At 35.6% G+C, this 15,268-nt stretch overlaps 1 protein-coding gene across 8 annotated transcripts in view; it reads right to left on the bottom strand.

Annotated features, from left to right (window-relative positions):
- Positions 1 to 15,268, bottom strand: part of HYCC1 (hyccin PI4KA lipid kinase complex subunit 1) — a 45,337-nt gene that overhangs the window by 7,545 nt on the left and 22,524 nt on the right. For all 8 annotated transcript variants that reach the window (XM_083824517.1, XM_083824515.1, XM_083824510.1 and 5 more), the window contains exons 4-10: positions 10,913 to 11,092; positions 9,309 to 9,389; positions 8,788 to 8,903; positions 8,380 to 8,475; positions 5,159 to 5,275; positions 4,285 to 4,372; positions 3,661 to 3,820 (exon numbers count right to left, since the gene is read on the bottom strand). In XM_083824517.1, the coding sequence (XP_083680643.1) occupies positions 3,661 to 3,820; positions 4,285 to 4,372; positions 5,159 to 5,275; positions 8,380 to 8,475; positions 8,788 to 8,903; positions 9,309 to 9,389; positions 10,913 to 11,092 (838 nt within the window). The remainder of the gene's footprint in view (positions 1 to 3,660; positions 3,821 to 4,284; positions 4,373 to 5,158; positions 5,276 to 8,379; positions 8,476 to 8,787; positions 8,904 to 9,308; positions 9,390 to 10,912; positions 11,093 to 15,268) is intronic.

Raw genomic sequence — 15,268 nt, 5'->3', positions numbered from 1 at the left:
AAATGCATTTCATGATTACCAGCTGCTAAGGACTAGTTTAAAAGATTTAAATCATAGTCTACCTTATTATTACAATTGCCTCCATCATTTACACAAACAAACTGCCCATTTGGATTGTAATTCAGTTTTAACCACCAGAAGCTCAAGCTGCATTTCCTGCACAACAACATCAGCATTTTGAATTATTGTCAAGCTTATAACCCCAAATTAACATACATTCCAGATCCTCTCCCCCCCCACAAAAAAAAAAAAAGTTGTAACTACTTAAAGAACTAATGCTGCTTCAAAAATAGTAGGACAATTCTCTCCACAGAGATTCAGTGACTAACGTTTCTTTGTACACTACCTGAAAGTCAATTCCTGTAATGGGGGAAAAAATCATCTAGTCTTTATTGTCTAGTCAGTATCTTTGTTTTTGTTATACATCTTCCTAGCATCTGCTCAGCAATTCTTACTGAGTCTGTTACATCAGGGTATTTGTCTCACCTGCACAGAAGTTCTTCCCCAACAGCCCTTTTATGGGGTAGCTTGATATATTTTATATTACTAGAGAAAGCATTGCCAGTGTTTGCTTTATTTTTTTGCCCTAGCTTCCAAATAAACAACCACTCATTTAAGTGTTTGTGTACCTTATAAACTCTATGATTTTTCTGCTTTTCCTCTATTTTTGAATGGAAACATAAATGCCACTCAGGATTTGTTTTTTAAAACACAAACACTAATGCTAGATCAAATCCTCTTTTTTATGCTTTACAAATTTAGAGGCAATCCAATTCAATAGCACTAAGTAATTTGTTTTTAAGGGATGGCTAATATCAATGAAGTCTATAAATCCTATTCATTTGAGTAGACGGATCCACTTTGCAAATGACCTTTACATTTAGTACCTCTGTCAGAAGTCCAAATTGGCAAAACCAGCTTGATTCGAAAAAAACATTAAGTTGCCCTGTTTCCAAAACAGACTTCAATCTAGAGTTCTAACAGGCTAGCAAGAACTAGCGCCTTAAATTTTTGGTATTACATTGATTTTTTTTTTCTAGTTTTTAAAAAAGTATGTGCTTCTCAACTGGAAATATGATCAGCTGTATTATTTTTTTATATTTATTTTACTTTACACAAATAGACAATGATTGAAAATTACTGCTCTCACTCCTGCAAGGGATATTTTGCTCTGTAAGGTCTTGTCCACATAATGCGCAAGATCATACTACATCTAGCTGTATCGTCCATTGTATAATTCATTTCATATTGAAGCACAAAAATAAAATCCCTGAATATATTTTTCCTTGTCACTGTGGAAGAGAGAATAGTGGTCAAGAGGTACAAGGTTTGTTATCCTATTACTAACAACTCCAGTACTCATTTTAATTCAAGCACCCATCTGTAAGTATAAGCATCGTCATCCTTTACACCTATCCTGAGTATCTGTTCCACATCTTTCTTTTATCAAGGGTTGGGGAGCACTGAATTTTATTAGGAATTTTGAAATCCAGAGAATATTTATTCTGACTTTAAAAGACTTCTTTTCCAGTTATAAGCAATTTATTTTTAAGCATTTTGTAATGAAATTTTTGACTAGGCTAGCTGAAGTACTACATGCTTGGAATGTATGCCACTTAAACCAAAATAATTGGCCAACTGGTAAGTCAAAAATACTGTAGGTTCATCTTTTGCCTTTAAACTAGCCTCATGTTTACATAGACTTCAAACTTATAGCTATTTCCAAAATCTGCTATACAAGTTTTTGTCCCCGCCCACCATCAGTATAACTGATTTTCTTCTTCATCAAATCCTGTACCACTGAGACAAACTCAAAGTTTTTCCAATAACCCAAATAAAATGAGCTTCTAGTCCTTATCCCTAAATACTGACTTGCTTCAGTCATACTAGCTAGATTATCACTGTTTATCTCAAATTGTCCTGCTTTATATGAAAGCTCCACAAAACACTGCATTTCCCTTCATTTCTATGAATCCTACTGTTATTTCTCTTTCATCTGTTATCTGCTGCAGTGCATACTTGTCCCACCCACTGGTTCTTGAACTTCACAGAAGTATCACCCCTGTAAGAATGCAGTAATTGTAAAAGCTTCCAGATTCTTGTATTTGCTGAAAAAATGGATTTACATCAGGATGGTTCCAGAGCAAATTCTGTCGTGGTTTTTGTATTTCATTTTTTCTGTAAATGCAGGAGCAAGGGAATGCTTATTTTAATACACTTTCAATTCCTTTGAATGAGCGAACACTCAATACCCCTGATCTGTGTCCCCATCCACTTTGTACAAACATCAGAACCACTCAAAAATAATAGCTAGCAAAACTGCCAAGCTTCAGAGGGCATATCTGAGTTTAAAAGCTAAGCTATCAGTTTTCTGAGACCTGGTCAATATTCCCTTCTTAAAAAATGTAAGCCAGAATAAAGGAAAACAAACAGTAAAGGCTAAAATGTTCCTTAGCAGTCTTCAGATTTCAGTAATGACTTGCTATGAGTGCGGTCCAATAGGAAAGACACTAATGCTTTATTCCTTAGCTTTACCTCACAGTTTTAAACAGTTTATAAATGAAATATTTTTATTTCCTTTAAATGAAAATAACTTTAATTATTTTAACTTCCTTTAACTTCATTCCTCCCTTCGAAGGCTTACGCTATTGGTACCACTAATACCAACAGCTCTGAAAGTTCTACCGCTATTTTAAAGTCATCTTCTACCAGCGTATTTATAAATAATTTCCAACACTTACCTGAAATACTCCTAGGTTCTTTTATGACACAGAACTCTGCAATATTTTTCTAACTGAACTGCCTATCTACTACAAAAGTTCATGCAGTAAATACTATACAGAATTCATTCTGATATACTGCTTCAAAATCTTTATTGAACCTATTAAAAAGGCATTATCTACACTCACTCCCTTAGCTTTTCACCACAATTACAAGCCCAGCACAGGAAGCAATCTGAAGTTTTGATCTCTGGTCCAGCAGCTCTTCCCTCATCTGAAGCTGGTAGAAGAAGTGGAATATAATGTTTGTCCTTTGCAAGTATACTCAGCACCATTTTTTTCTACTTCTCAGCACAGAAATGTGCTTCACTTTGGGGAAGCCCTTATACTAGTTTGTCCAAAAAAATAGTAATTTATCCCTTTACCCTTAAATCCCATTGTTATTTAAATAATTTAAGACAGACGAGTTTTTGTGGCTTTGCTTCAGGTGCCATACACTACCCTTCAAAAGAGAACAGCCTCTTTAAATAATCAAAAACTTTGTACAGCAGCCCTTAAAAAAAAGTTGTTCGTTTCAAAAAAAAAAGAGGGTTAGGGAAAGAGAGAATATACTTTCTGAACTACAATAAGATTCCCATTTACCAGTTTAAAAAAGTCCCAACTGCCACTTTCTTATCAGCAGCAGCAGAACGGCACCAAAGTCCAACCGTGACATGTTTCATGTAGTACATAGCCAATCTTAGTATTGCTCCAGACCCACTTTAAAAATGTGATTAAGTTTGTTCCTAGGAAGAATCTCATTTTAAAAAAGAACGAATGTATAGCATTGGCTCACTGAAGACATTTTAACTAATAATGAAGATTCGCAAAGACAAAATCCTCAATATTACTTTAAACACGTGTAAAAAGCTAAGAATTCATTGTAAAATGTGCTTCTTACCATGCCTTTTCCATCTATGCCCTCGGATAGACATACTAGTCACAGCATTTCTTGATATCCTGGATGAAGTAGGTGTAATTTCAACCTGAATGCACCTTGTGCCTTCTTTACTAGATTTCATGGCACCCTGAGGCAGTGAAGCTTTTATTGCATTAGCAACCTAGAGCGAGGAAATATGCAGTTAAATTCTTAACGTGAAGATCAAAATTTTAGAGAAGACTTTTATCATATGATTCTTATTACTCCATGAAGATCACTGTGTACAATTCCAGTTTAAGGTCAAATATGTATGCTACCATTTTGCACAGGTTATTAAGAACGCTGGTTGCAATTACCTCTTAGAATTATTTTATATTTAACACTTGTCATTATTTAAAACAAAGTCTCCGATTTAAAGATGTGGCTATTACTTAACATGAACCTCAAAGTACTTCTGCACTATCATTAAGCTTTCAAGACTTGGAAGTGTTCTACTGTAAATAGCTTATTCACTAGGGAAGATGATAAAATAACCAAGCGCAGCCACACAGATCTCATGAGATTTAGGTTCCTGGCTTGATGTTCACTGGAAGGACTTATTAGACTAATAATTCTACTCTAAAAATGTTGAAATATGTTACCTACCAGCAGAGGTTCTGGATACAGTTCTAGCTGTGCTCTATACAAAATGTCATCCATAGCTTTACGAGCCAGATCCCATTCTCCATTATAACTGCAAAGGTAAATATATTCAGAATAATAAGCATCTGTGTCAATGGATGAACCTTCTTGATCATGACCTTCAAGAATACAGTATTCCTTGAAGGTTCAATTTAGAGGAATTAACTGTGTTTATTAATTGTGGAATTAATTAACTGTGGAATTATTTGTTTATTACCAGTAAGCCTGCTACTTAGAAAAACTGTTCTGAATTATTACGTATGGAGACACTAGTTTTATTTCCATTAACCAGCCTGAGCAGTTTAGAAGTGACATAACTAGTTATTGATCAGCCAGTCATGAAATATTTTGAAATTCAAACAGGATGGTTTTAATATTACTCCACCTTTTTTGATTACTCCTGTGTTACTATCCTCTGATTATTTCAATTAATAAAAGAGTTTTATGCATCAACATTACTATCAAAAAGGTGGTCGGCATTCAGCATTTCAGAGAAAGAACAGTAGAAGACTTTTTTGCTTAACTAGATTGATGTCAGAAGTAAGCAAGCAGAAATTTGGACAGCAGACAAAATTTGGAAAAGGGTTTCTGGACATTTTTTCACAACACCAGTTATAACTCCCAAGTGCTAGTCCAGTCCTCCTTCCCCATTATTACACAGGTAGTGTCATCTAACTAGTTGTTGAACTAGTTCTGCTCCTGAAGACTTTATTGCTACATCTACCCATTAGAAAATAAAACATTTCTAAGGTAGCATGCCTAAATGAATGTACAAATTAAGCTGTCATTTATTTATTTTGTACACATTAAAAAACAACAAACAAACAAAAACACTTACAAGGCATAATAAATCCCTGTTAGCATTTGCACCATGAATTCAGATGAAACTGGAATCCTGCAGTTTACTCCCTTGTACTTTCTCACTTGTTGGCGGGGATATCCACAGACACAAATTCTAAGGAAATCATGCATTGTCATTAGCAGATAATGTAGAAGTACCTTTGCATAGAACACTACCAAGTTAAGTGTTTAGTACTTTTTTTTTTTTTTTTTTTAACTGCAGTAGACCCCAGGAAAATGCTCATCAACAACTGTGTTCTGAAGCAGACTGTTTCTTATTATGGAAGAAGGGTATGCCCTCTACTGGCAGAGTTCAAATCCTTCAAAGCAGAGAGACCCTAGACAATGTTACATTTATACCACAGCTGAACATGGGAAAAAACAGCCATTAGAAGTCATTATCAACTCAAAGCATTTACCGCCGAACAGAAAAAAATAAACTAACAGTACTTAAAGACATAGAGCAGCACAGAAACTATTACTGTAAGAGACGGAAGTATGTGTAATTCCATAAAATATGAAAGTTACATGCAGATTTTTCAAGCAAAGAGACCAGAAGCATCACGCTCATGAAACCATTCTAAAATCCAGTAGAAGTCAGCATTAGCAGAATTAGTCACAGATCTGATCCAAATTCCACATCAGATTCTGCAGACAAAAGATTTTCAAAAACAAAGATATGGGGTGGTTAAATATTCAATTTATTGACTGCTACTGGACTTCTCGAATGACTTAATGACATTCATCAGTATTTTCTTCTTCATAGCACAGACTGACAGGTTTAGTCTTAGACACCTTCAATTCTTCAGCTTCAATACAGATTTAAGAGGTGTTTTACAAGCTTTCTGATAGGTTTTGCCATGGGAGAGGGGGATGGGAAGAATTCTTTAAGATTTTATTGCTTCTTACCAGTCAAATTAGAACTGCCATAGAGATTCTAGCACCCTTTTTTTATGAAATACTAACTTTGCCACTAACTTACTGTGCTTTTTCCCCTCCTTCTCTATTCCGCAACTCATCCTCTGCTTTGACTTACCAAAAAAAACCCAAAAACATAAGCAGACAACCCCCTTCCTCCAGATCTCTGCAACTCTCCCAGTATGTACTTTGCATATAGGATGATATAAAAATTTGACTCATCATGCTGATTTCACCACCACCCCAAACAACAACAAAAAGGATTTTAAAGATCATCAGGAAAGACAGGAAGCCATGCTAGTGACAACATGCCAGGAAACGAAAACACTAGGAGATGTTTATAAAGGAGCAAGATACCTACCCTCTTTGCACTCATCTGTTACTGATGGTAATTCCATAGACCCTAGGCTTGTGCTGCCACTTTATAGAGTTGGTCAACTGCTGCTCTGAGCTGAGCATCTGCACTTAGTCATAATTGTCACTGAAATTTATGACCCTAAATACAAACTTCTCAGACAAAATGTAAAGTGATTGAATTCAGTAGTTCGAAATTATATGCCTAAAAAAAACCCTTTGCTTAGATTTGAATTTTGATTTTCAAGAGCAGACAAACACTTCATTTGCAACTAAATGCCAGTTTTATCCTAATGATGATGTTGGTGGTGATGATGATGGCCAATGATGATGATGATGTTGGCCACAAGCATAGATTACTTAAGTATTCCTTGCTTATTCAGATTCTAACTCCAATTCTATTATTCTTAACTCCAATTCTATTATCATTAGGAATATATTACTTCAGAATACATTATGATTTGCATTTCACTATTCAAATGGCTTAAAACTAAGTGTTAGAAACCAAAATGCAAATAAACCGGTAGCTTAAAATACAGAGTTCACCTGCAGAGTAAAACTAGCTAACACAAGAGTTTTACCTCCAGTTAATGAATCAAACTGACTTTTTTTGTTAAATATGGTTAAGGTGTTGAACCAACCAAGTTCATCCTCTGAGACTTCACTTTGTACATCCATGGACAAAGTTAAAACTGTTTTTCTGACTCTTATCTAGTCCCAAACCATGAGCTAGTTACTGAAATTAATTAGGTTGAATAACCCACCCCAAAAAATCCCATCCATTCTCTTCCTCTTTATCCTCCAGCAGAGCTTACTATTATACAAGATGGGCAACACTTCAGTTCCAGATATTCCATAACTTCTATCAATGGTTTGGCTCAAAGATAATTTATCATACTTAACTGAAATAATAAGCGTATCAGTATTGTCTAAAGCCTGGAGGATGGAGGCAGGGAAAAAATAGTGTCCAGTTTAAAGTAAAGCTAGCTTAGATAAAAAACATCTAACCAGGTCATTTTTATGCCAGTAATATATATAATTATGCATTTACCAGATGCTACAGCATAGGGATATGTCATGTACTTGGGGGGGAAAACAGTGAACTCACAGTAGCAATGTAATCAGTTAACGATGACAATGATACAGAAGAGACCCTCTTAATATAGCCATTTCTTTAATGCCAGTACTGATCAGTTTCAAAAAGCCCTGCTCTATCCTGAGTTACTTCCTGTAAAAAGGCTAGAATGAAATCAGCAGAACTGCTTCACTGTATGTCTCAGTAAGATAACCTTCTTATGGAGACAGACTTAGTTGATTTCTGCATCTCTCTTGGGTTCTCTGGGTTAACAAAAGTATTCTAAATTCCTTAACACAATGTCCACTTCGGAAATTCTAGAGAGAGAAATGTTCAATACCAGTACTTCCTTTTTGAATAAAGAAAGAGAGGAAAAATGGACACCAATAAAAGCTGAGTTTTTTTTTTTTTTTGAAGTAACAACAGATTTTGGAAATACCTGCAATATCTGTAAGAATGAGCATATTTCTAGTTTACAGATCTACTATAACTTCAAAGACATTTCAATTTGCACTACAGCTAAATATACTTAGTAAGCATGTAATGCAAAGTTTACCAAGATTTTAGAAGACATTTCTGATTTTATTTAGTTAAAACACTTACGACTACTTTAATTAAAAAGAATTTCCTTGATTTGACTTCTTTCTCCATTTTACAGCACTGCATGTAAACCAGGTCATTGCTTCTCCCATCTCAACCCATAGTTAGATAAGAGTAACTTAAACACAGGTAATGCAGTAATAAATACTTACAAAAAAAGTCAAGTTTACAAGCAACTTTTGGGAACCTGAAGATTTTTTTTTTAGAATTCAAATTGCTTGCATTTCAAGTTGGCAATGCCATTTCAAGTATAATCAGCCTACAGAAATTACCTTGAACAAATTTGACACAGTGACTGAAGAGAAACTGCAGGCATGTAGCTTAAGGCAGCATTGTAGCAGAGCAGAAGGAAAGTTAACACTTCAAACCTGGAGTTTACAGGAAACAGAGATTATGTTACCAATTTTACTTTGAAAAAATAAAACAGGTTTACACAGAAATTTGCAAGAGTTATTTGAACAAACTTGATGTAATTCAATAAAATCATTGACCAACGATTATCTTGGGTCTGCAAGTTTTTCCTCTTCATGTGGAAAAACTCCTAGTCTTTCTGCATCTATATTTACATTTAAAAAAAAAAAAAAGAAAAACAGCACACACCTATACCTTCTGTCTATATGAAAAAAAACTTAAAAGATTCATTACTGATTCTCAAGCAAAATCCTACTATACAATTTTACCTGTTCTGTGCTGTTAACATCTCCCTCTGAGGATGAGGTCCACTGTATACAACCCTGGACAAACCATGCTGGGATAAAGCTCCTTCAGTCAGAGCCATGGAGCCAATGCTAGAAGGCTAAAAGAAAAAAGATCATTCAAAATACATCCACCTGAAGCCTTGCTACAATGCAAGAAAAAACAGACAACAGGACAGCATCACCATGTTTGTACATAATGTTCAACAGGCTTAAGATTATCTGTCTGCCCAGCTGTCTTAGATTGAAGAAATCATTTTATACCAGATAAAGTATAAGGCTTCAGAACAGGAAAAAAATATAGTTGGAGCATGCATACTATGGATTTATGACTATTAAAACCTGAAAAGGCCTCAGAGGCCAGTTAGAAGTAATCAGACCGAAAAATAGGTTATTAGGTCATGCAAAGCATTAAAACTAATTTTCAGTTTTATTCTTAAACAGGCACCACAAATCGTACTGCTTTTCACAATCAGTGACAAGTTTGTGTTGTAGGTGTTACTTACTTCATGATATACTGAAGGTTTGGATAAAGACGGAATCGTGAAACTCAGCACTTTGCTATGTCCCTCTTTATCAACTATCTCCTGAAAAAGTCAGAAGACACCCATGGTTATACTGTACTACAGAAACCAGACATTCAAAAATGTTAAGTGCTGAAGTGGGGCGAATGGACAAAGAAAACAAAATGAATTGTTATAAGAACAGATAGTGGATACTATAACGATTCAAGTTACAAGCTAGAAGTCATCTCTGTATTTGTTTCCTATCACAGTACATTTGTCTTGCTTCTGAATACTATTCAAATGACTTAGCAAAGGGCACATGCTAAAATAGGCCACCTTAAAAACCTAATCTGGAAATCTCAATATGTTTAAAGCATCGTGGTTTTGCTTTTTTGTTTTTGTTGTTGTTGCTTTATTGTTTGTTTTTTATTTTTATTTTTTAAAATTATACACTATTTGCTAGTTGTGAAGGTTAACACTCAATTATGTTTGGAAAACTACTTACCCATCAAATAATGACTCTACGAGTCATTTTGGAAACATCATATCACTAAAAGGATTGCAGCCTCATACGGCTTGACACAGTAGCAGATATCAAAATACTCGCAAAAGTTCAACCTTGATACTTATATATTTACAAAGAGTCGTAAATGATGCAGCCTAGGAAAACAGAAACATGGGTGCAAAGATCTTTGAGAAGATACCACTATGGCAGAATCTTGGAAGGTGTGTTGCAGACTTCTCACTCCTGTTAATTAGCGTAAGACTAACAGGTAATGTTAAAAAAAAAAAAAGGTGCCCACGTATCACAGAAGAGCACTGAAGTACTCTCAGTCAAAAACCTTCAGAAATAACTTCTGAAGCAGATCTGACCAAAATCATACAACAATTTATTTTTTTAAAAAAATCTTAGCAACAGATTTCGTATGTCCAAAAGGTAGAGATTGGAGAGGAGCATCAGTAAAATGTCTAACATGGACTAAATGCATTTTGCCCATAACTAAAATATGGTGCTCTTAAAGGTTCCCCCATAAATTTGTTTTTCAAAGGACTATTTTAACATCAAACAGTATCTTTTCATAGAGAATATATAAAAAAAAAGATGTCAAGGTTATTACAGAAATGAAAGACAACCTTTATGTTCTCCAAACTGAACAAACTGTTCAACAATCAAGCCCTAAGAATTTGTTGAAAGTGACTTTTTTGTGATCTCTATTCAAGGCAATTAGAATACCACAGAAAATATTTGCAACCATTTCAAAAGCAGTGCCTCTAAAAGCTCTCAAGCAGAATATAAGTTTAATCACTGTACCAAGAATTAATGAAAACAAAATAAATAACAAGGAATTCTTTGTCTCCTTCAGCCATTAAAGTACATCACACTTTCCAAAAAACACAAAAAGAGCAGAAATAAATATTCACCAAGATAAAATCTGATTTCAAGCTAGGACATCAATTCAAAGAGACAAAATTGAAATACTCAGTCACTTATTTTCAGTTCTGAAACAAAACTGTTTATTATTCCCTGTTAAGTACTCTGTAGTATCCCCCCCCAAAAGCACACTAATATTTTTAGGCCTGAAAAATTATGTGCAAATACAAACCAAGTTGTAAACTCCTAGGAGAAGGGCCTCTATGCATCCACTGCTCTGCAAATCTCTGCTGGCTGAGACAGCAAGGTAGCACCACATCAGTTCTGGTAGAAACTGCAGCGTGAATCGCAGTAATTGTTCCTCACCACTGCGATAGAACTCGAAGAGCTGATGGCAGACTGGCTCCAGAAGCTGAAGTCACAATTAGGTTACAATTGTTAATGAGTAAAACATTATGGAAACTGCAACTTTGTGTGGAAACAAATTGATTAGTCCTTTGGGCAAAACTATAAAGTGATAAATGTTAGGCTGTAGCTATCAGGGCAGTGAGGCAGTGACCAGAGCAGTAGGTGCGCAAGTCAACTTGCGCATTTTCTTACACTTGCAGATGATACATGTAGAGTCTTCTATCCCCTCAAAAGTAGTAGTTCCAACAGCTCCTTTCTTTCACTTTAGCCCACTTCCTCTAGCCTCACAAGCATAAGCAGAGGATACTCATTATCACTGCATCTCATACCATAACCTCAATACACATAATATACATGAAGAGTACCTGAACAAAAGGTCTTGTTATTCTAGAGCTCTCACAGTGTACACAAAAAGTGCTGAACGATTTTACTCTGCAAGAGAGAAAAGCTGCAAGGCACTCATGTATAAATCACAGAATCACAGAATCGTCTAGGTTGGAAGAGACCTCCAAGATCATCTAGTCCAACCTCTGCCCTAACATTAACAAGTCCTCCACTAAACCATATCACTAAGGGCTACATCTAAATGTCTTTTAAAGACCTCTAGGGATGGCAACTCAATCACCTCCCTGGGCAGCCCATTCCAATGCCTAACAACCCTTTCAGTAAAGAAGTTCTTCCTAACACCCAACCTAAACCTCCCCTGGCACAACTTTAGCCCATTCCCCCTCGTCCTGTCACCAGGCACGTGGGAGAACAGACCAACCCCCACCTCTCTACAGCCTCCTTTGAGGTACCTATAGAGAGCGATGAGGTCTCCCCTGAGCCTCCTCTTCTCGAGGCTAAACAACCCCAGCTCCCTCAGCCGCTCCTCGTAAGACTTGTTCTCCAGACCCCTCAATAAAGTATTGCAACAAACTAGTACACTGTACTTTTAATCTTTCCACTCTCGTTAAACTCTTCCAGAAACTTCAATGTATAGGCTTGGGACAGAATTAGGAAGCTTCAAAAGTAATTTATTTTTTTATTTTTTTTAAACAAGATTGGTTAAGCTGACACAAATGGAAGTAATAGATTGAACTGGAAGTCATACACTGAGCAAGCACAGTTAAACATTTAAAGTAATTAAGTGATCAGCTTATGCTGTATTTCCATATGTAATGCTCATTCTTCTGCTATGACCTACTAGAGGACAAAACATAGTGTTAACCATGCGTCACTGTAGGGAGGTTACATTTTGCTCACAACAGTAAGAAATTCCTAAATCAACTGGTAAACGTTGTCTACACTAGCAGGCACTTTTAAAAGCAAGCTGAACTGGATACTGAAACTTCAAACAAACAAAAAAATCAAAAGCACAGTCTCAGAAATTCTTTTTGACTGCAAACACAGCAAATTGCAGATAAGAATTTGGAACTGTTAGAGGATTTCTTCCTTACATTCCTCAAAACGTCGCTAAAAAGTGGGGTCAGGAAGAGAGGGGGCAAAAAAGGATGTTTAGTTAAATATTCTAAGTCATGCATTTGCAAATAACAAATAGGAGGACATTATCATCTGAGAAACTACTCTTAGAAAAAGAATCATGATAGCCAGTGGATGTGCATTAAAAAAACCTTACAAAATGAAATCTGAGATTCCTGCTATTTAGAATTCATTTCATCAACCTCAGCTCTAGGATATAAAAAAAAAACGTTACAAGAAATGTGACATTCTCCAATTGCAAATCTCTAAGACAGTATTCAAGTGCAACATACCTAAAGGATTAGTTTTGCTGCCTCGGTTCCTTACCTCCAAGATTTAACATCTTAATGGTTCATCTGACTCCCAGAAACAGACTCTAAATTTATTTCAAAACCAGGAACGTCAAGGATAGTAATAGATTGAAAAGTGTTACTCAAAGTCCCCAAAAGTTTCAACCTGAATGTGATGGAATCCAAACCAAAGAGTATTTTAGAGTATTTTAGAGACTGCACTGAGAAAAGATACTGTAATAATCAGAATTGCCACTGCACTTCAGTTCAGAAAGCAAAGCATTATGCAACACCTTTCTGAAAATCCTTAAGAACTGGGATATAAATATGTACTTTATTGCTAGTAACTTGCATATAATGTTTTGCATTTGATTTATTAATTTCATTCAAAAAATTCTGAAATCCTACAGAGAAGACAAAAAAGCATATCAAGCTAAACTACCAGTCAGTTTTCAAAGCAGACTATCAAAAGATACTTCTAGAAAACTTTATCAGCACAAGTGCTTTCCATCTTCAGCTTACATATTTCACACAATTTGCATGCTTCTTTTAATGAAATACCAGTTCAGAATGATGTGCTTGAACTTTACAAGGCACAAAAATAGCTATGACAGGTATCCATGTTCACATCATTATCTCAGCTGAGACAGCTTTATATCAACACTTTTAAATGCGTAATCAGTACAAAAAACAGATTTTCCTCCTTAAAATGCCACCGCATGCTAAAACCTAATATCAAAACATACTGATGAGTTGTTGCTGCTTCAAGATAATGTTTTACATTAAACCAGTTCTAAAGGGTATGAAAACTAGACTGAAAATTTTTCATGCTGGAACAGAAGAATGTTCAAGCAATTTTATCCTTCCTTCTTCAGTGCTGCAACCAGACACATCGGGAACTTCAAACACTTTCTATTTCCTGATGCAAAGACCTGAATTGCTATTATCAGCAGTAATAGTGCATTAGGTACAAGGCAAAAAATCTTGAATTTGTGAAGAAACAAACCTTCTCAGAAAAAAGAATTGCCATTGGACTTTTGAGTATCTGCTCAATTAAAAGTCCTTTAAATTTTCACATCTACCGAAGACTCTACTTTTACTGAATTACAATTTTCCCTACTAATAAAGCCTTTATTAACTTTCCATAAAGTGCCAGGTAGTTGGAGAACTGTACAAATTAAGATTTTAGAAGCATCTTCTCAAGCCAGAATATTTGCATTTCAGCACTGGCTTTCTATTTCAATTCAAAGTTTCACTAACAGGAAAATCTTCAATACCTCGTCCCTGGAATTATCCCAACAATCCTTTTGAGCAGAATTTTCACAGCCTTGGCAGCCGTGCTACAAACGTACAATGACAAACCTGGTGACAGGTAGTAGTAGTAATAAATCAAAGAACACGTGAAAGCATCAATAGGGAGACTCATCAGATTAACTTGCATGTTGATATCCACTCTGAAGACCAGGCAAGCTTGACTTGGTATTTTGGAATGACTCAGAATGACTTTTCTTTGCTGCTCTGGAGGGCAAGTGACACGTTTTCTCTGTTGTACAACACATTGATTTGTTTTACAACATTGATTTCTCAATCACCATAGTCTCTAAAAATGTACCTGTAACAGGAAGTGTCTTACCCTCTGCCCACTACTGGCATCATCTCAAACTTTGGAGAGGTTCCTTATTCTGGGTCTTTCCAGAACAGGAATTAAGGACTCAGTGCAGTTTTAAAATACACAAAGGTATGTTGGATGGTAGGAAGTGAGACAATACAATTACCAGGACACAGCTAGCACTAGCTCAGCATGTTCTGATCTCACCTAGACACTTCAAAAGAAGTGCAGTCATGGCGTATAAACCATTCCTTACACAGGTACAGAGCAAACCTGCCCCTTTCCACACCAGAATTTCTTAGGAATTGGCAGATTGTTGTTTTAAATGATTGTAAATATATGTATTTATACAGTGGACATACATTTGCTGAAGTGATGGCAAAAAAGCAAGAAGCCATATGACATAAGCAATTACCTAAAAGGAATGCAAACCTATCTAACATTGGTCTCTTGGCTTACAAAAGACAAGTATCTGATAGCTATAGATTCACACTCAAATTATATTGAAACACAAAAATAATTCAGTCTCAAACATCTTTTCAATTCCTTAATTTATTTCTTAATTCCATACACAGATCCTGAAGCCCCTGAGTATGATCCACAAGCTTAGTTATGATCAGCAGGTTGCAAAACTTACAAATTGTTTCCATAGTATTATGTCATTGCTAAGAACACATCTCAATAAAATCAGAAGGAAAACATTTTCATAAAGGCTCTTCATGTAGTTCACATAGTTAGAATTAACTATTTCACATAGCTAGAACACAATTAACCAGCATGCAATACTTTACTTTGCTGGCATTCTGTGAAACACTTTGTG

The sequence above is a fragment of the Anser anser genome, assembly GCF_964211835.1.
Source record: "Anser anser genome assembly, chromosome: 2".
Taxonomy (NCBI): Eukaryota; Metazoa; Chordata; class Aves; order Anseriformes; family Anatidae; genus Anser; species Anser anser.
Note: the sequence above shows the minus strand (reverse complement) of the source record. Positions and strands in the feature narration are given on the sequence as shown.